This window comes from Balaenoptera acutorostrata, chromosome 11 (assembly GCF_949987535.1).
Source record: "Balaenoptera acutorostrata chromosome 11, mBalAcu1.1, whole genome shotgun sequence".
Lineage (NCBI taxonomy): Eukaryota > Metazoa > Chordata > Mammalia > Artiodactyla > Balaenopteridae > Balaenoptera > Balaenoptera acutorostrata.
Genome location: NC_080074.1, coordinates 73,453,960 through 73,476,202, shown reverse-complemented (window position 1 = coordinate 73,476,202; position 22,243 = coordinate 73,453,960). Strand labels below are relative to the sequence as shown.

The 22,243-nt window shown below is 36.7% G+C and overlaps 1 protein-coding gene across 1 annotated transcript in view; it reads left to right on the top strand.

Annotated features, from left to right (window-relative positions):
* The first annotated feature begins 1,010 nt into the window (after positions 1 to 1,010).
* PDZRN4 (PDZ domain containing ring finger 4) overlaps positions 1,011 to 22,243 on the top strand; it is a 367,624-nt gene continuing 346,391 nt past the window's right edge. Inside the window, exons 1-3 of the mRNA XM_057556787.1 lie at positions 1,011 to 1,744; positions 4,081 to 4,167; positions 6,044 to 6,151. Coding sequence (XP_057412770.1) covers positions 1,103 to 1,744; positions 4,081 to 4,167; positions 6,044 to 6,151 — 837 coding nt within the window. The 5' untranslated portion in view covers positions 1,011 to 1,102. The remainder of the gene's footprint in view (positions 1,745 to 4,080; positions 4,168 to 6,043; positions 6,152 to 22,243) is intronic.

Sequence of the window (22,243 nt, the reverse complement as noted above, 5' to 3'; positions counted from 1 at the left end):
GGTTCCCTTACTGCATGTTTTCTGTAAGGCCTGGCTGCTACACACTTTGAAGAGTCAAACTGGAGGGAGGGGCAGTTTGACCTAAATTGTATATTCAAGACAAATAGAGGGAAGCGGTTCATTATTTTATTGCTATTATTTCACTTCTTTCTTTCATCATCCTTTCCTTTAATTCTCCTTTCCAGGTGCCCAAATGATCACATTCCCATTCCCAGTGGTAAAATGCCTGTGGAAGTAGAAGACGGATGGTGTGGCGATTGAACCTGCAGCCAGACTGCCAGGTAACAGAATCCTAGCGTCCTCCCGCCATAGGAGACCTTGAAGGGCGGTTCAAGTTCTCCCTAAGAGGGTGGTGTCCTAAGGCGAGCACCTGGCCTTTTCCCGGGCTTTGCTGTCAGTCATTATCCCGCCTCGCTTACACTCACCCGATTTCTGGATCGTGATTTGAGAAGCCTGGCTCTGGAGATACCTCACAGTGATTTCCTTCGGTCGCAGCCACTTAGCTGATGATTTTGTAGTTGATTGGAAAGAACAGAAGTGCATCGATTTCAAACACGTTTATTGAAGAACGACTGAGTGCGGGGACGATGACGATTCGGCGGAAAACCGAACAAAAATCCTGCCTTCCGGAGGGAGCTTTCATTCTGGTGGAGTTGTGTTGTTTCTCAACACCCGCGCTGTGCCCATTACCAGCTCTGCCCAAGGACTGCTTGAATTTCACTGTTCAGGCAAACGGGCACACAGCTTTCCAAAGGACCACTGTAAGCTGGCCTCAGCTCTCCGCAGACAAAATTTGAAAGAACATAAATTGCAGAGCAGCGAAGGAGTGGGCAGGTTGGGAATGCGGGGGGGAGGGTGGTTGGGGGGAGGGAGGCCACTGGAGGTGGCGTCTATTCGTGTCAATACGGCAGAGTCAGGGGACCTAGTCGGAGCCAGAAAACTTCAAGCCAAACAAACTCTGAGATCACAACCCCTCACCCTTCTCCTCCCCTCCGACGAGCCACCGCAGCGGGTGCACTGTCCCTGGGGTAGTTCGTGGGGGGACAAGGGGTTCGGAGAAAGTGGACTCCTCTTTCGCTCCCCCTTCTCCCCCATCCCTACCATGGGCTTTGCCCTGGAGCGCTTCGCAGAAGCGGTGGACCCGGATTTCCAGTGCAGGCTGTGCGGCCAGGTGCTGGAGGAGCCCCTGTGCACGCCGTGCGGGCACGTCTTCTGCGCCCGCTGCCTGCTGCCCTGGGCGGCGTGGAGGCGCCGGTGCCCGCTGCAGTGCCAGCCCCTGGCGCCGGGCGATCTGTACCGGGTGCTGCCTCTGCGCAGCCTCGTCCAGAAGCTGCGCACCCAGTGCGACTACCGCGCCCGCGGCTGCGGCCACTCGGTCGGGCTGCGCGAGCTGGCGGCGCACGTCGAGCGCTGCGACTTCGGTCCTGCCCGCCGCCGCCGCCGTCGCCGGGGCTGCGTCTCCGGGCCGGGCGGCCGGGGCGGCGGGGACGCGTCCGCGCGGGGGGGCTGCGGCTCAGCGCCCGGGGTCCGCCGCGGCGGGACGCCGGGAGTCCGTGGCGGGAGCGGGCGGGCGCCAGGGCCTCAAGTCCTGGCCTGGAGGCGGCGCGAGAAGGCGCTGCTGGCGCAGCTCTGGGCGCTGCAGGGGGAGGTGCAGCTCACGGCCCGCAGGTACCAGGAGAAGTTCACCCAGTACATGGCTCACGTCCGCAACTTCGCCAGGGACCCGGGCGGCGGCCGCGGCCAGGTAAGCGCTGAGGGATTGGCACCCGGGGAAGGATCGATCGGGGTGGAAAGGGGAACGGTTCTTTCTGGCACTTCAGAGTTCCTTCGCAAGGTGACATCCTTCTTTATGTGGTAGGAAGAAGCATCCACCGTGCTGATAATCTTTCGAGTGTATTAGTATTGCAGTTTACAAGGATTGTCCCCTTTCCTCTTATATTGGGATTGGAAAAGAGTTAAACAGATTAAATTCCAACTTTTCGGCGGAGAAGGAGGAATTAGGAAAACTCCTTTTCCCACCCAGACCCTTGCTTCCCATCTTTCACTCTCCTGCCTACTCTCTCTGCGTAGTTTTTGTACCTTCGGCCTCGGCCTGAAGCCAGTTAGAGAAGGAAAGCCAGGTAGCGAGGACCTCTCCTACCCTGCCTCCCCTCTCCCGCTGGCTAGCACCCCGGGGCGTGTCATTCCCACACCTTTAGCTCTGCATGACTTAGTTTCCCTACCAAACCACCCATATCAGCCACTTTGTACTCAGCACAGGGACTCAAGGATACGGGAAACCAGGATAACTTGGAGTTAAGAAATTAAGAGATGGGATTTCTTAGACCTGCAGGGTTCTTTTCATCACCCTGACCTTCCCTAAATAGTCCTTAAGTGCTTCCAGATTTCATTATTAGTGGAACGTGAGTGGGTGAGTGTGAGACTTGGGGAACCTAGTGTTAGAGCTCACATCTATCTGCGCTCAGACTAGCCGTGTGAGCTCCCGGGATGTTTCCCTTCTTTGTCGAGGCTGCTGGCCCTGAACTGTGTTCCTGGACTGCCCGCTTTCTGACCGAATAAACAAGCCTCTTTGCAGCGGCTCGTGACAAGAGGCTTGTTTATAAAGATGTTCCTTTTCTTCTGAAGGACTTCTGCACAGTGTTTGACATTGTTGGCCGCTGCCATGGTGAGCAGGGATTTAGCAGAATTTACACTCCGTTCAAGGAGCTGTTTTCATTCCCCAACCTCCTGGGGAGGAGCAACCCAGGGTGATGCCCATTTGGAACTGCTTTGCGTTGCCTCCAACTCAGGCACCGAATTTAGAAGCTTCTGGCCTTGAACCTAAAAAGGATAATTGAAGTGTGAGGGGCTGAACTGTTTCTACTCTGATAAACGGAAGCACACGCTTATTAAAAGTTTCGATGCTCTCTATGATTCTTTCTCTCTCATATTTACATCCAGGTAAATTTACAAAATGGGAGGACCAGAGAGAAGCACAGAAATATGGTCTGTAATACCAGTTCAGGGTTCAAGGTCTTGGGGAAGCAATGGTTGGTGGAAAGGACCAAGGCTAGATTATATGACAGAGAAGTCCATGCAACAAGTCAAGAAGTCAAGCTGTGGTTCTGAGAAGTGAGGCAAAACTGGCCATGATCTGCAGACTGCTTCCCAAAAGGCTTCTCCGAGCTGCTCAGAAATGTTTTCCCACTACCAGCAGGGGCTGTTGTGCACACTGCCTGGGAAAAGTTCCTGGGAAAACATGGTGATGATGGTAGCAGTGGTGATGATGTTTATGGAAATTTATCATTCTGAAGTAATTGCCAAATATGTAATTTCCTAGGATAGTCAATAAGATGAATAATCATGAATAAAATTCATAGAGCCTTGCACTATTTCATCTCATGTTTAAATTGGTCTTTTTTAACAAGCAGGTTTGTAGATATAATTCCTGTTTGTTTAACTGTTATTTGGCCATCAGGAAAGCAGTACATACTGATTTAGTTAGCATAAATCCTCTTTTTAAAATTCTGCAGAAATTATGCAAAACCAAATGAAAATACCGTTTAAAATTACGATTACTGTAATCTATAAAATCCTGTATTTCAGTAGCAATGTGAATATTAATGTTGAAATAAATTTATAAATAGCTCACTATTATTTACATCCCTTAAGATTTTCCAAAGTGAAATTATTACATAAAATAATTCTTAGATTCTTTAACAATTTATTTTACTCATCTGTAATGGAGGGAAAAAATAAGGATACCTGCATCGTTGAATCAGAAATCTGTTTAAGTTGCAGTGGAGTCAGAATCAGATGCTGAGTTAGGATAAAAGCTGCATGTATAAACATGCAAAGCCATTTAGTCATTTTTGAAAATAGTTATTTTTCTCACATGCATGCTTGTTCCTTCAAATACATACTTTCAAAGTAAATTCAGGAAGAAATTAACTTCCCAAATTCAGCCATCCTTAATTTTAAGATTTTAAGGTTTTCTCTTTTTCAAATCAATTTCTTTACAGTTACAAAACACCTTTATTGTAGCATTGTTTTTCTTTTATATTTTTTAACTAGTCAGTTATTTTATCCCTTTTCTTCTAGGATGGAGAACATAAGCCATTCACTATTGTGTTAGAAAGAGAAAATGACACTTTGGGATTCAATATTATAGGAGGTCGACCAAATCAGGTAACCCACCCTGTTAATGCATAACTCACTCTTTGCTTAAAGAAGACTTAGCTTTCATTTGTGGATTTTAAGTAAAAAAACAAAAACAAACCAAAAAAAGAATGTTTTATCTTTAAAATAGTGCTTGTCATCAAAATGCAAATGTTCCAGTATAAATATTCCAGAACAAACCGAGAATTTTTTGAGAAAAATAAAACAAAACAACAGCTAACAAACTTTGCTACTTAAAAAAAAAAAAAGAGTACATTTCACATTTTACCTACATCACACAGCCCTGTTGGCAAATTTCTTAAATAAACCTATTTCACAGTAACACATATAGGCAATTTCTACTTGATAATCTTAGACAGGTGTATTGCTTGCTTGTACCTCTTGTTTATTATGTCAAATTGGTCAGTTTTCAGATGCTAACACAGGCCAGACAGTTTATAAAATATCTTGAATGAATGAATGAAGAGTTAAAATAAGTTGAAATGAGGGATAATTGTTTTCACAATTACATAGGTAATACCATGTCTAAAAAAGATAGTTGATTTGATATATTTTTGGCTCCCCAAATCAAATTTTTTATTAAATTGAATGAATAATTTTTTTCTACATTGATGTCAATTGTTTTCAAAATGCATGAGTTAATAAACTTATACCAAATACTGTAGTTACAATGTTCTTTCATATCCTTCAAATAGTACATCAAATTAATTTTCATCCTAACTAGGAAAGGTGATGAAGTTTTTAAAAAATCATGTTCTTTCATTTTTCAATCAGCTGCCATGAAAGTTTGGCATCCTGCATTGCAGATGTTGGCCACAGAAACTGTCTGAGCGTTGTTGGACATATGCTGTGTTCAGGCCAGGATGGCAATGACATATTTCCTCTTTGTATTTAGCATTTCGAAAACCTAGCAACTAATGACTGCTGTATTCTGTTTCTAGAAGAGTTGCCATTTATTATGAAAAGATAAAAGTCTTTTCAGCATATCATTTTTGTTTTCTTTTCCCCTAAGGAATATTTTTATAAATGCTAGTAGGGTGTTTGACATTTAGATGACACTAGACACTTTTAAGAGCCTCTTAAAATTCATGTTAAAGAAGGCTGATTAAGGAGAAATAATTTTGTTTAACTTGCTATAAAGCGAAATGACATTTAAAATTATACAGCGTATTATTATAGAATGTTGGACATTTTCCCTAAATAAGTTTTTCAGGGTAATTGGTTTTCTGTGACTTGCTAAAATGTCCTATATGTATGATATTGGCTATGCGTTTGAGGTTTAATTAATCATTAGTCTCATTGTACCTGGAACTGTGTAAAGATTAGCTTTGAATGGGTTCTTCTACAATTTGGAGTTGATCTTTTGGGATTTTACACTTGAGTAAGCTCCCAGTCTCCCCTGTGAATAGATACAGTCAGAGCTATATTTCCAAATCTGTCACATCGTGAGGCTAAGTTATATTTTCAGAACTATGACCACATTTCAAACCAATTATAGAGTTAGGGTGGATATGATTTTTGTTTTCTTTAACTTATAGCCCTTTTTAATTGCTATACCTCTTTACACATGAGATGTTTTATAAATAGTACTTAGAAGCCCATTGTTATCACCTTGTTCATGCCCTTTCCCCATAGCTTTTATGTATACTGGAAAACATGAGGTAACTAGATAATCTTGTCAAAGATGTTCATTCATTAAAGCTGTCATCTTGATTAATGACTATTTGGTGTTAAGTAAGTTAAAATTCAGTACCAAATCTCCAGCTAAGAAAGAGAATTGCATGTTTAGAGAGGCTTGGCAATGTTACATTTACTAAATTGTTTTTTATCCAACTTAAAATTTTGTTTACATCTTTCTTACTGCTAAAGGTTTTATTTTTTAAAGGATAATCAAGAAGAAACACCAATGGAAGGAATTTATGTTTCAAAGATTTTGGAAAATGGACCTGCTGATAGAGCAGATGGCTTGGAGATTCATGACAAAATCATTGAGGTAAGACAATAATAAAGCACAAATAGGATCTGTGGAAGAAATATTTGGACATTTAAAATTTCCAAACTTATTGCTTTTCCTTGGTGTGGTACTTATTAGAGTGTGTATCTAACTAGAGTGTATAACTAACCTGTTTTAATTATTCGATATTGGAATAGAAAAATGAATCACCCAAAGTTTCCAAATGTGTTAATGAATATCTCCATTTTAATAAATTGCCTCTCCCCATGAATTATAAAGATAATTGTGTGATTATTAAGGGATTGACTTGTTATAACATCTCAAAAAAGGATAATAAATCTCTGCTGAAGAACATTTTGACAAGTAAATATTACTATCTTAAACTTGTAATTAGTATGTTATATGTAGAATTATTTATACATTCTCTTTTTACCATTTCTTAGTTTAATATGGTTATCTTGTTCATGTATCTTTTACATGAAAGAAAAAAAAAGAAGCAGCTATTGCAAAAACTTGGTGGGAACTCTTCATTTTCTCTAATGTACATTGTGGCTGAATTGTTTGTATTTAGGGTTGACAAAGTAAATACTCACAAGTTAGTGAAACTTGAGCTGTGATAATAGAATTTTGGGTCACTGTCATTTACCACCTCAGCTCTTTTGAAATTTTAACTGGTTGAGATAGTATTATTTGGCGTAACTGAAAATTGGGTTAGTTTTGTCGATGGAGTTACTTCCAATGTATTAGTAAAGGCATAAGTAGAAATTGGGAAGGTATACTTGACTCCACTATTCTTTTGGAAAAATTCTGTTTTTTCTAGATTATATAATCATTTGCACTATCTTTCTGAATGTCTATATAAACTATCTGGATGGAGACTTTTTCTTTATTAAACTTTGAATAAAGTTTTAGATGTTCATTTATCATTTGTGCATTAAAAAAGTTGAATTTCGAATAATTTGACCTAGGATGAGAGTAAAGAGTAGAGAAGAGCCTATAGTTTGTTGTTGACTCATAACATTTAGAAATTAGCTGATTAGACACTTTGGGGAAGAGAGAGGAGTCGCCTTTGGCTGAAAAACTGTGGTTTTTAACTGAAGAGGTCTCTTGTATCAAGGTTTTCTCTTTCCAGTTTTGTAGCCAAGAAAGTATGGAGCTGCTTTCACTGATGCTATCCAGTTTGTCGTGACAATTTGCCTAGTGGAAGCATTTACATGCTACAGTTTCTAAAGTTAGAATTTTTCTGTTTCTACTCATGTTTGTGCAGTATGATATAAAGGGCAAGATAACATAAACAAAAAATTGTTCTTTTTACTTTCTGCCTTATTGCTAGCATTTTGGTTTTTCCAGTTAAATGGAAAACAAATGCCTACATATGCTACTTTTAGAAGGGCTGATGGAACTGGATATGTATATTCAGCTAGCACACACACTCACATATACTCATAACAGAAACACATACTGGGGATTTAAAAATAATTTATTCCAGCTAGGTAACAATGTTATGTATGCTTCATTAATGTTGCATGGAAAAGGAGGAAGAAGAATTTGTCTTTTATATTGTGATATAGCATATTTGTTAAAAATTTACTGGTTTTGTTAATGTATATATGTACTTTTATAAAAACTATGGTTGATTAATAAAGTACATCTTTATATCTAATACTGTTACAAATATATGTCAAAATAACCTTATTTAAATAATATAAGATAAAGAGCAAAGAGATCAATCATGGAAATCTAAATTATAATTTATAACCAGCTGCAGTATTATTATTTCACCTTGATGTGCATATATTAGCTGCTAATGACAAGAGCTTGAAACTTGCCTCTATGATAGAGATTTATCAGTGCATCCTTTATGCCAGGGTAAATTGGTATTATGCATATTTTTATTATAGTTCTGTAATGGATTCATGTGACCACATTTGCAGTTAAGAAATGGGTTATAAAGACACAGACCTACTAGAGAATGGACTTGAGGATATGGGGAGGGGGTGGGGTGAGATGTGACAGGGTAAGAGAGTGTCATGGACATATATACACTACCAAATGAAAAATAGATAGCTAGTGGGAAGCAGCCGCATAGCACAGGGAGATCAGCTCGGTGCTTTGTGACCACCTAGAGGGGTGGGATGGGGAGGGTGGGAGGGAGGGAGATGCAAGAGGGAAGAGAAATGGGAACATATTGTATATGTATAACAGATTCACTTTGTTATAAAGCAGATGCTAACACACAATTGTAAGGCAATTATACTTCAATAAAGATGTTTGAAAAAAAAATAATAAAAATAAAAATTAAAAAAAAAAAAAACACCTGGCAGAAGGATGGGTACAGCTGTGTTACATCTTTCCTTCCTTTAAATTCAGTATTAAATTATAATTTAACTTAAAAAAAATAAAAATAAAAATAAAAAATAAAAAAAATAAAATAAAAATAAAAAAAAAAAAAGAAATGGGTTAGGTGGTATACATATTTCTGGAATGTTGTCTGGTAAACAGCATGAAATATTTTGCAGGGAAGATTATTAGAAATAAATCTCTCATATTTAGTTGCTCAGTGATGCCATCAACTTTTTTAAAGTGATAGATATTTGTGTGACCTTATTTCATATACATATATAAATAAGCATGCTTGTTCTTATGCATATATATGTGTAAAATATCCCTATGTACCAATTAAAGTAAGAAATATTTGATTCTTGTCAATTATTTTAGTTCATCTGCTATTATGGTACCAGTCAACTTTATAGAGTTTATAATAATGGGAAACTGATAGGAAATATATTGATTAATTTAAAATGTGCAGAGACAGAAAAACAGATTTTATATTAGAGGAATTTCTTTTCCATTTTTTTGTTCTCAGTGATTTGCTTAGTGAACTAATTTGATGGACTGTTTTGGTTTTTTTTTTTTTCAATTTTTGAATTTCAAATGGCCATGCTGATTTAAAACTAGTGCAACAAATAAATTTGTTTGTAGAATAAAGTATACAAATAGTTCATATATTATGAACTACCCATATGACTTAACTCCCACAGTCTGACACATTACTAAATGCCTTGAAGTCAGTGATATGTAACTTAAATAAAAAATAGAAACTGTTTGATAATTTATTTTTTACTTAAGTCAGGATATACTAAAAATATTTTGTGTAGTTAATTGCTTAAAGCACTCATTACAACAGGTTTATGAAATAAATTTATAAAATAAATTTTTGTAAATCATTCATTTGAAGGAGGAAATAGATATGTTAAAAGTTTGGTTCTACTAATACTTAAAGAAATTTTACTAATCCTAATAAAAATATTAGCTATAACAATTTTGTTAAAATTTAACAGAAGACAAAAACTCCAAAAGTATTGCTTTTTAGTATTGCACATTCTACTGAAGCTGAATTCAAGAATTATAAAAGAAAAAAATCATAGTCATGAGGTAAAGCCATGTCATATTTTTCACATAATACAAGGCAAATTTATTTTTGGAGCCAGTCTCCATGAGCAGTCATATTTACCAGTTTCTAGATGTTTACACGTCCACATTTATTAAAATATTTACATGTGTAGATTCAGAAAAGACATCAGTTGTGATTATTTCAGTTACATTAGGTGTCAAAGTATCACCGGAGACTGAAAAGACAGAAGATGTTGTTAAAGACATTTTGAAACATCACAGAAGTTCACATAGACCAGGAATTCACCAGAGTGTACATCTGAATAAAAGCAACTTTTACAAGCTGTTTTTCACCCTTTCAAGGCTCAAAGGACCACAGAAGATCCTTGATACTATCAGAGGCTTTGGCACAATTCTATACAGGCAATACCATTACAGTCCTTATCATCATGTTAGGATGCCTGAGGGGTATGTGGGAGGGGGTTAAGAGTCAAAGTTCACTGCTGCCGCCAGCAACTATTCCTCTATTATTATTTCTGTGATGCTGATAGTGGGCTACACAACTATAACCCCTAAGTGAGAAAGTGAATAGAGGGGGAGATAGTCAATCATGGCTCTTTGTTCACATTTTCTTCTCCCTCCCCCAACCCCCTTCCTGAGTTCCTACCAATGCCCTGTGACTGACAGGAAAGTCCATCCTTCTTTCAGCTTCTGGAGACCAGGGAGTCGGGGTGGAGTGCTGTGAAGTCTTTGAGAAGAACAGTTTGGAGCAGAAAGCAGACTTTTCTTTAGTGTATACATTAAAATCTCTTCTATTTATTTAGTTTGAAATTCATTATGAAATGCAACATACAAGACATTTCCATTTACTTTCGAAACAATTCCCACATGGAATAATGTCAGTGTAGCACTTTCTAGAAAGTGCTGAGTTTAGTACTAGCAGAAATAAATTTACAAATGTCTCTACAAGAACTTCTTAACTATTCCAAACTGCCAACTACAATTTCTTTTTGTTCTGTAATGGTAGACATTCTGCATTCTCTGTCACTACTTTCTCCTCCACTAAAGTGAAAATCTTTGGTGGTTATTATGTTTATTTGCCCAAGACTCTGCAAAGATTTGTTGTAGCTATTAACACAGGAAATTTAAATCAGAGCTAAACATTCAGGAATGCTTTTGAATCAGTTCTTCAATGTGGCACCCCTGTATGTGCCTGATGGCACAGTGTAATTTCCCACTTCATAAAGCAGCCATGCTAATTTGTTTATGCATTAGAAGCATTTACAAGTTTTGTAGGTCACTTGTGAATCTGGTGGGCAATTAGAATTTTTGACAAATTGCTATTTAATTCAAACATATCACTGAATTTTTCAGTAAAATATTATCATCCTCACACATCTTTAAAGTGTATTTTAACTGTTAAAATAACATTGACTGATTGTCTGAAAGAATTAGGAAAGAAATAAAGCAATCCTGTTAATGCAAGTAAAGAAGTACATTGTAATGAGTTTTGTAATCATGATTACATTTGTAATGCATGATTGATTATCATTATATAAATTGTATAATTTAATGTATCTTGAAAAGTACTGTGGTGCAGTAAGAGCATGAATTCTGAAATCAAGGAGATCTGGCTGGAATTCCTGTCCTGCCTTTTAAAACGTGTGGCCTTGAATAAGCCAGCTGTGCCTCAGTTTCTATGCCATTCATACTTATTGTGTGCAAATAGTGCCTGGCACAGGGCACATTCTTGGAACCCGCTATCAGAGCCTGATGTGTCTCATTCAGCTTATGCAAGTAGTTTGCTCTCCAAAGCAGACAGACAATGCAGGGAGAGGAAGGGGAGTTGTATTTTTTTTTTTTGGAGAATTCAGATCACTCTCTCCAGCTTTCAGTCATTCTCATTTACATAGGCACCACAGTTTGAATGAGTAAATGTGGAAAGTTTTAAGTTGTACATTTCACACACTCATGTGGACCTCAGATGCAGAAAGGGCTGTGGGAGAAAATTTTACACTTATGATTTAATTCAGTCATTCAACAAGTATTTTACTAACTGCCTATATGTGTCAGGTGGCATACCCTGTGTTGTGGAAATAAGACTCATTCTCTGCTCTCAAGTAGCCCGTGGTGTAGAGGTCCTGTTTTCTGTCTATACAAGGCAAGGCAGGCCTTTATGTGAAACTACTCTTTCAATTGTTATGAACGTAAATGGACATCACCATCTTGTCTGAGTGGAAAGACACTATGGATTTATTCTAGTTTTCCTGTTCTCCTACAAGTAGTTCATTTCATTTTGAGACATCATGATAAGGGGTTAGTAAAAGAGTAGAATCTGTGGATGTAACATAGCATTGTGGTTTCAGGAGGAGGTGCAGGCCTTGAACTTGGGTCTCGGCCTTGAATTTGAACTGGGTTATCTCACGAAGGTTTCTCAATTTTTCTTATTCCCAGTTTTGTGCCTATGACTATGAGGGTAACAATAGCTAGTCCCTCAAATTTTCTATCCAGTTAATCACAGTATTTTGCCACTCCACTGAGTTTCCATTATTGATAAATACAGTTTTGTTTAAAATGTAGTTTTATTTTAGCTTACAAAAGAAAGGTTGGAAAGGTCTTTAAAACCTTGAGATTTAGTGTGTTAAGCACTGATTTATCTGTTTTAAATTTATAAGATATGAACTTTGATTTCTTTTTTTTTGAGTACTAAGCTTCTGAGAAAGTAAACAGGGTCACCACATATGACTATGCAGTTTACACACTACATAACTGCATGTGATGTCCCTGTCAGAACGTCTAACTGTGGCTCTCATTTCCCCTTTTGTTTCCTGCTACAAAAATCCTCAACAGAGCACTTATAACATTTATTTTTACTTAGGTGATTTTTATTAGGTATAATTGACATACAACATTATATTAGTTTCAGGTATATAACACAGTGATTTGATATTTTGTATATATTGTAAAATGATCACCACAGTAAGTCTAGTTGAAATCGTCACCATACAGTTATAGAATTTTTTCCTGTCATGAGAAGTTATAAGATCTACTCTCTTAGCAGCTTTCGAATGTGCAACACAGTATTATTAACTATAGTCACCATGCTGTACATTACATCCCCATGATGTATTTATTTTATAACTGGAAGTTTGTACCTTTAGACTCCCTTCACCCATTTCCTCTACCCCTCACCCCCAGCTTTGAGAACCACTGAACAATCTGTTCTCTGTATCTATGAGGTTTTTTTTTTCAGATTCTGCATATCAGTTAGATCTTATTGTATCTGTTTTTCTCTGTCTGACTTATTTCACTTAGCTGATATATATATATATATCACAGTTTCTTTATCCATTCATATATCCATGGACATATAGGTTGTTTATATATCTTGGCCATTGTAAATAATGCTACAGTAAACATGGGGGTGCATACATCTTTTTGAATTAGTGTTTTTATTTCCTTTGGATAAATACCCAGAAGTGGAATTGTTGGATCATATGGTAGTTGTATTTTTAATTTTTTGAGGAACCTTCCTAATGTTTTTCATAGTGACTGCACCATTTACATTCCCATCAATAGTGCCCAAGGGTTCACTTTCCTCTACATTTTGGCCAACATTTGTTATCTCTTATCTTTTTGATAATAGTTATTCTAACAGATGTGAGGTGATATCTCATTGTGGTTTTGATTTACATTTCCCTGTTGTTTAGTGATGTTGAGCATCTTTTCATGTATTTGTTGGCTATCTGTATGTCTTCTTTGTAAAAAAAAAATGTGTTTACTGCCTCTGCCCATATTTTAATCAGATTGTTTGATTTTTAGCTGAGTTGTAGGCATTCTATATATGTTTTGGATATTAACCCCTTATCAAGTATATGATTTGCAAATATTTTCTCCCATTCAGTATGTTGCCTTTTTGCTTTTTCTCCTTTGCTGTGCAGAAGCTTTTTAGTTTGATGTATTCCCACTTGTTTATTTTCGCTTTTGTTCCCTTTGCTTTTGGTGTCAAATCCCCAAAAATTTGTTGCCAAGACCAGCATCAAGAACCATATTTCCTATGTTTTCTTCTTGGAGTTTTATGGTTTAAGATTTTACATTCAAGTCTTTAATCCATTTTGCATTAATCTTTGTGTATAGTGTAAGATAGTGGTCCAATTTTATTCTTTTGCATGTGGCTGTCCAGTTTTCCCAGAACAATTTACTGAAGAGACTGTCCTTTTCCCATTGTATATTCTTGGCTCCTTTGTTGTATAGTAATTGATTATATATGCATGAGTTTATTTCTGGACTTTCTGTTCTGTTAATCAATGTGACTGTTTTTTAATATCAGTACCGTACTATTTTGATTACTATAGCTTTGTAATAGAGTTTTTAATCAGAGAGTGTGATGTCTTCACCTTTGCTCAAGCAAAGGTTAAGATCACTTAAGATTACTTTGGCTATTTGAGGTCTTTTGTGATTCCATACAAATTTTAGGATTGATTTTTCTTTTTCTCTGAAAAATGCCATTTGAATCTGTAGATTGCTTTGGGTAGTATGGACATTTTAACAACAGTAATTCTCCCAATCCATGAGCACAGAATACCTTTCCATTTATTTGTGTTCTTCAATTTCTTTCCTCAATGGCTTATAGTTTTCAGTGTACAGGCCTTTCACTTGTTCAGTTAAATTTATTTGTAGGTATTTTATTCTTTTTGATGCAATTGTAAACAGGATTGTTTTCTTCATTTGTCTTTCAGATAGTTCATTAATACTGTGTAGAAATGCAACTGATTTCTGTGTATTGATTTTATATCCTGCAACTTTACTGAATTTATTTATTAGTTCTAACAATTTTTGGTGGTGTCTTTAGAATTTTCTATATACAATTGACTGTCTGTATACACCAGTTCTGTATCTGCAGATTCAACTGTGGATTGCAAATTAAAAAAAAAAAAAAAAGGAAAGTTCCAAAAAGCAAAACTTAAATTTGTCAGGTACCCACAACTATTTACATAGCATTTACATCATACTTAGAATTATTTACATAGCATTTACATTGTACTAGGTATTGTAAGTAATCTAGAGATGATTTAAATTATATGGGAGAATGTACATAGTTTACATGAAAATACCATGCCATTTTATATATGGGACTTGAGCATTCACAGATTTTGGTGAGGGCTGGATCCTAGAACCAATTCCACATGGATACCAAAAGATCACTGTATAAAATTATGTCATCTGAATATAGTGAGAGTTTACTTTTTCCTTTCCAACTTGCATGCTTTTTATTTAATTTTCTGTCTGATTGCTGTCTGATTAAATCTTCCAATACTATGTTGTACAAGTGGTGAGAGTGGGCATCCTTGTCTTGTTCCTGATCTTAGAAGAAAAGCTTTCTTCTTTTTACCATTGAATATACCATTAGCTGTGGAATTGTCATATGTGATATTTATTATGTTGAGGTAGGTTCCCTCTGTACCTACTTGCTTGAGAGCTTTTATCATAAATGAATGTTACATTTTGTCAAATGCTTTTTCTGCATTTACTGAGCTGATCATATGCTTTTATCCTTCATTTTGTTAAAGTGGTTTATCACATTGATTGACTTGTGGATACTGAATCATCCTTGCACCTCTGGAATTAAGTCCCACTTGATTATGGTGTATGATCCTTTTAATGTATTGTTGAATTCAGTTTGCAAATATTTTGTTGAGGATTTTTAGATCTGTGTTTATCAGGGATATTAGCCTATAATTTTTCTTTCTTTTGGTGTCTTTGTCTGGTTTTAGTATCAGGAAAATGTTGTCCTCATGAAATGAGTTTAGAAGTGCTCCCTCCACTTCTGTTTTTTGGAAGAGTTTGAGAAAAATTAGTATTAATTTTCCTTTGAACGTTGGTTAGAATTCACCAGTGAAGCAACCTGGTCCTGGACTTTTGTTTGTTGGGAGGTTTTTGATTACTGATTTAATCTCCTTACTGGTAATCGGTCTGTTCAGATGCTCCATTTCTTTGTGATTCAGTCTTGGATGGTTGTATTTCTAGGAATTTATCCATGACTTCTAGGTTATCCAGTTTGTTGGTATATAATTGTTCATAGTAGTCCCTTATAATACTTTGTTTTTCTGTGGTATCAGTTGTAATGTCACCTCTTTCATTTCTGACTTTATATATTTGAGTCTTCTCAATTTTAACTTTTCAAGAACTAATTCTTTGTTTCATTGATATTTTATATTGTCTTTTTGCTCTCTATTTTATTTATTTCTGCTCTGATTTTTGTTATTTCTTTCCTTCTGCTAAATTTTGTCCTTTTTCTAGTTTCTTGAGTTGTAAAGTTAGGTTGTCTACTTAGGATATTTATTCTTTCTTGAGATGGGCATTTATTGCTATGACCTTTATTTTTAAAACTTCTTTTGCTGCATCCCATAAGTTTTGGTATGTTGTATTTCCATTTTCATTTGTCTCAAGATATTTTTTTAAAATTTCTCTTTTGATTTCTTTGTTGACCCATTGGTTGGTCAGTAGCTTGTTTTGTAATTTACACATATTTGTGAAATTTCTAGTTTTCTTGTAATTGGTTTCTACTTCAATACCATTTTGGTCAGAAAAGATCCTTGATGTGATTTCAGTCTCCTTGATGTGATTTCAGTCTTCTTAAATTAGTTAAGACTTGTTGTGTGGCCCAATGTGATCTATCCTGGAGAATGTTCCATGTGCACTTGAGAGAATGGCTATTCTGCTGCTTTTGGATGTACTGTTCTGTGTAGATCTGTTAAGTTCATCTGATCTAATGTGCCACTTAAGGCCAATGTTTCCTTATTGATTTTCTGTCTGGATGATCTATCCATTGTTGTAAGTGGGGTATTAAAGTCACCTATTATTATTTTCTTCCTTTAGGTTTGTTAATATTTGCTTTATATATTTAGATGTTTCTATGTTGGGTGCATAAATATTTACAAATATTTAATCCTCTTTGTGTGATTGGCCCCTTTATCATTATGTAATGCCTTTCTTTGTCTTTTAAAGTATATTTTGTCTGATATAAGTATAGCTACCTTAGCTTTCTTTTGGTTTCCATTTGCATAGAATATCTTTTTCCATTCCTTCAGTTTCAGTTTGTGTGTCCTTAAATGTGAAGTGAGTCTCTTGTAGGAAAGATACAGATGAGTCTTTTTTTAAAATTTATTTTATTGAAGTATAGTTGATTTACAAAGTTGTATTAATTTCTACTGCACAGCAAAGTGATTCAGTTTTATATATATATATATGTTCATTTTCATATTCTTTTCCATTATGGTTTATCACAGGGTGAGTCTTGTTTTTTTATTCATTTAACCACTCTATGTCTTTGATTGGAGAATCTAGTTCATTTACATTTAAAGTAATTATTGATAGTTATGTACCTATTTCCATTTTGTTAATTGTTTTCTGGCTGTTTTGTAGTTCCTCTGTTCCTTTTTTCTTCTCTTGCTCTCTTCCTTTGTGGTTTGATGACTTTCTTTAGTGGTATACTTAGATTCCTTTCTAATTATCTTTTGTAAATTTACAATAGCTTTTTCCTTTGTGGTTACCATGAAGGTTAAATATAACAATTTATATTTACAACAGTTTATTTTAAGTTGATAAAAACTTGAGTTTGAATGCATTCTAAAGTTCTATATTTTTACACTCCCCCCACCCATGTTTTATATTTTTGATGTCACATCTTACATCTTTTTCTCTGGTGAATTCCTTAACAAATTATCATAGATAATTATAGTTATTTTTAGTACTTTGTCTTTTAACCTTCATACTAGTTTTATAAGTGATTAATTCACTATCTTTACTATATATTTACCTTTACCAGTGAGATTTATATTTTTTTTGTTACTAATTAACACCTTTTTTTTTTCAGTTTAAAGAAGTCACTTTAACATTTCCTGTAATGCCAGTTTAATGGTGATGAACTCATTTAGCTTTTGCTTGTCTGTAAAGCTATTTATTTCTCCTTTAATTCTGATTGATAATTTTGTTGGGCGGAGTATTCTTGGTTTGAAGTATTTTTTCTTTCAGCACTTTTAATATATCATGTGACTCCCTTCTGGCCTGCAAAGTTTCTGCAGAAAAATCTGCTGATTGTCTTGTGTGTGTAACAAATTGTCTTTCTCTTGCTGCTTTTAAGATTCTCTGGTTGTCCTTAACCTTTGACATTTTTAATTATAATGTTTCTTGGTGTAAGTCTGTTGGGGTTCATCTTATTTGGTACCATCTGGGTTTCCTGGATCTGGATGTCTGCTTCTTCACCAGGTTAGGGAAGTTTTCAGCCATGATTTCATCCAATAAGTGTTCTGCTCCTTTCTCTCTCTTCTTTTCCTGGGACTCTTATAATGCAAATGTCATTTCACTTGCTGTTGTCCCATAGGTCCCTTAAACTATCTTCACTTTCTTTCATTCTTTTTTCTTTTTGCCCCTCTGATTGGGTGAGTGTCTTTGTCTTGTATTCAAGTTCATTGATTTTTTTCTTCTGCTTTATCTAGTCTGCTGTTGAACCATTCTAGTGTATTTTTCAGTTCACTTATGGTATTCTTCAGTTCTTTTTAGTACTTGTATTTTCTATTTTTTTATCTTTTTGTGAATTTTTCACCATGTTCCATCCACTCTGCTCCCAAGTTTGCTAAGTGTCTTTATGATCATTACTTTGAACTCTTTACCTAGTAAGTTACTTATGTCTGTTTCATTAAGAGTTTTTTTTGAGGTTTTATCTTATTCTTTCATTCTCTCTTTCTTCACTTTGCTTGATTCTCTGTGTTGGTTTCTATGCATTAGATGAAACAGCCACCTCTCCCATTTTTGAAGTGTTGGCCTTGTGTAGATAAAACTTAGTGTTCAACTTTGCCCTAGCTCTTGGCTGTCTCCCAAACCTTTGTGATTGTCCAAGCATCCTATTTTATTTTTAATAGCTCCCAGTGTTATGGGTGTGCCAAGACCAGTTATTGTCCCAAAGGGGAGGCTCTCAGTCATCACCTAGATTCAGGCTGATTGGAAGCCAGACCCTCAGGCAGCAGTTTTGAGACTACACAAATATATACAGTCCTGTTGGAAGACAAGTGTAAACTCTCCTGGCCATCAGATTCAGGTGATGTATAGGTGTCATCTGGCAGCAGCAAAAATCAAGACACCATACAAGTATATAAGCCCCTTTCTGGAAGATACAAGTGAGCTGGAATGAAGCAGAGGGAGAGTGCAAAGATTACATCCACAGCATCAGTTCCCTGACAGCATCTCCGTTGGCCCCTTTAAGTGTGCCAAACCAGAAGCCTGCCTCACAGGCTAAACTTCTGGATGCACAACTAGGCCTCTTTCTCAGAAAGACTGGGCATGTTTCCGTCTGCTATCTGTGCAGTGCCCTGGGAATGGCAGCTTGCCAAGAACTGTCTCTCCAATTGTTACAGTCCCATGGGACCCAGGAACACAAGGCTCCCCCGGTCTCTAGAGCCAGGCAATCAAGAGGTGTTCTCTGGATGATAGCCACCAAAACTAGGTTACCTGATACAAAAACTAGGGCACCAAACATGTGCAGAAGCTTTCCTTCAGGAGTTACTGGTACCCTGGTGTGTTTCAGAAGGACAGTACAAAAATGACACCCTCTGAAAAAAAGGAAAAAAAAAAGATGGCTCCCGCTGTCTTCAGTATAAAGATGGCACCTGCTCGAAAAGAAAAAAAAAAAAAAAAATGGCAACTGCCGGCTTTAGTGAGGCAGAAGGAGAGCAGAAAGACGGCACCCACAACCTCTGTCCCTGGATAGTATCCCAGCAGGTCTCTGCCACTCAGATCAACATTTTAAAATGAGCAAATGAGTCTCTTTTAAGTAAAGGCTGGGCATCTTTTTGCACAACAAAGGAAACCATAAACAAAATGAAAAGACAAACAATGGAATGGGAGAAAATATTTGCAAATGATGTGACTGACAAGAGCTTAATATATAGCTCAATATCAAAAAAACAAAAACCCAATAAAAAAATGGCCAGTAGACCTAAATAGACAGTTCTCCAAAGGAGACACACAGATGGCCAACAGGCACATGAAAAGATGCTTAACGTCGCTAATTATTAGAGAAATGCAAATCAAAACTACAATGAAGTACCACCTCGCCCTGGTCAGAATGGCCATCATTAAAAAGTCTACAAATAATAAATGCTGGAGAGGGTGTGAAGAAATGGAACCCTCCTACACTGTTGGTGGGAATGTAAATTGGTACAGCCACTATGGAAAACAGTATGGAGGTTCCTTAAAAAACTAAAAATAGAACTACCATATGATCCTGCAATCCCACTCCAGGACATATATCTGGAAAAGATGAAAGCTCTAATTCAAAAAGATACATACATCCCAATGTTCATAGCAGCACTGTTTATGGTAGCCGAGACATGGAAGCAACCTAAATGATGTCCATCGACAGATGAATGAATAAAGATGTGGTATATATATATATATATATATATATATATATATATATACACACACACACACACACACACACACACACACACACACACACTCACATACAGACAAACAATGGAATATTACTTGGCCAAAAAAAGGATGAACTAATGCCATTTGCAGCAACATGGATGGACCTAGAGGTTATCATACTAAGTGAAGAAGGTCAGACAGAGAAAGACAAATATCCTATGACATCACTTATATGTGGAATCTTAAAAAATGATACAAATGAACTTATTTACAAAACAGAAGTAGACTCACAGACATAGAAAATAAACTTATGGTTACCAAAGGGGAAAGAGGGGGCAGGATAAATTGGGAATCTGGGATTAACATATACACACTACTATATTATGAAATAAACAACAAGAACCTACTGTATAGCACAGGGAACTACATTCAGTGTCTTGTAATAACCTATAATGGAAAAGAATCTGAAAAAGTATATATATGTGTGTGTATTATACATATATACGTTATATATATATTATACATATACATGTATGTATAACTGAGTCACTTTGCTGTATGCCTGAAATATTGTGGATCAACTATACTTCAGTTAAAAATGTTTTTAAAAAAGAAGGGAAAATAAGTCTAGGCATCTTTAAAGGTCTGTTTCTACACTGGGCCCTGGGGTGGGTGAGTCTGCACATGAGCCCTTTAAAAGCCTTTTCTCAGTTTGCCACAGCCCTGCAGTTCTCATGGGTATAAGCCTTGTTGGTCTTCAAAGCCAGATGTTTTGGGGCCTCATCTTTCAGGTGCTGGTCTTAATAGTCGGCTTGCCTGATGTGAGGTATGAACACTTCACTCCACAGGGAGAAGCTCTGGGTTTTGATTTGGGTGTGGGGTTTAGGGTGACATTGTGTCTCAGCCTCTCCTACCTGCTTCGATGTGGTTTCCCTTTCATTATCCTGATGTAAGGTGGTCACTTCACCAGTTTTTAGGTTTTGTTCAGAGGAAATTGTTCCATATACAGCTATAGATTCTGTGGGGGGATGTGAGTTCAGGATCTTCCTTTGTTGACATCTTGAACCAGGACTTCCCTATAACATCGCTGGGATTTATGTTAAAATGAGATCCAGAATTGATTTTAGGTAAAATTTCAAAATGTGCCATATCTTACGGTATTTTGCCCTCTTTTTTTTCCACCAGTAATCCTAGCAATCTGGCATCTTCCTTGTCATGTTCTTATTTCTTTGCAGCATTTGTCTTTAGGAAAGTATGTTGTTAAAATTCACTTATACCAATAGATATTTGAATGATAAAAGTTTGCCCTACTCAGGATATCTGAAATTAACCCAGAGATAATGCCATCATGATTCTCAAGTGTTTATCATTTTCACCTGAACCAGCACAGTAGCTTCTTGAGTAAACTTTACCCACACCCAGTCTCTACCACGTCAGCTCAACTTGCTTACTACTGGCAGAGTTGTTATTTTTTTACTCCTTTGCTGCAGGCCCTTCATTATCATTCTATTGTCAATAGGATAAAATCCTAATTTATCAGTGAAGCAAAAATGGACCTTCAAAATCTTTATTTTTTTTTTTCAGTTTTCTTTCTTAGACTCTCTACTGTAGTCACATGAAACTCCTCCCCTTTTTTCAGGTCTCTCTGCCTTTATTCCTTCTTTCCCTTTTACCTGGTATTCTGGCCTTCCCCCCACTCCACATCTCTTCTTTCTCTGGCAAATTTCTGAGTATCCTCAAGAATCCTCCACTCCTTGAAGCCCTTCACAATTCACTAAGGGGAATTATTTTCTTCTCTCCATTGCCAGTAGATTTTTATACCTCTCACTTTCGTAGCACTCTTCATAAGCTTTGCTGTTTATTTATTATGCGGTGTTCTTCCCTAACAAATGTATGGATTTTTTAAAAGTGGTTTAGAATTTTATCGGACTTAATAGTTCTAGCACCCTTCCTGCTCTCAGCAGTGTGTCTGGCAAACCAAAGGTTCTCTGTTATTTATCCTTGAATTATGGAATAAATGAATGGATAGACCTCAAGCTCAAAATTTTTGGCATTATGGTCTAGATCTACGGATTTTTTCAGGCGCCAGGTGGGCAGCCCCTGAAGGCTATCCCTGTTACACCCTGTTCCTTCTCTTTGCATCTTTATCACAAGGTCAATCAGAAGTTGAAAGATTCACTGTTTCTTAAGTTTTAAAATCCCTAAGATCTAGTGTAAATGGACTGAAGCAATTTTATTTTTCTAGACTGTTTTGTCTAGCCTGTAAATAGGAAAGAACTCAAGTCTGAAACACAATGTTTCAAA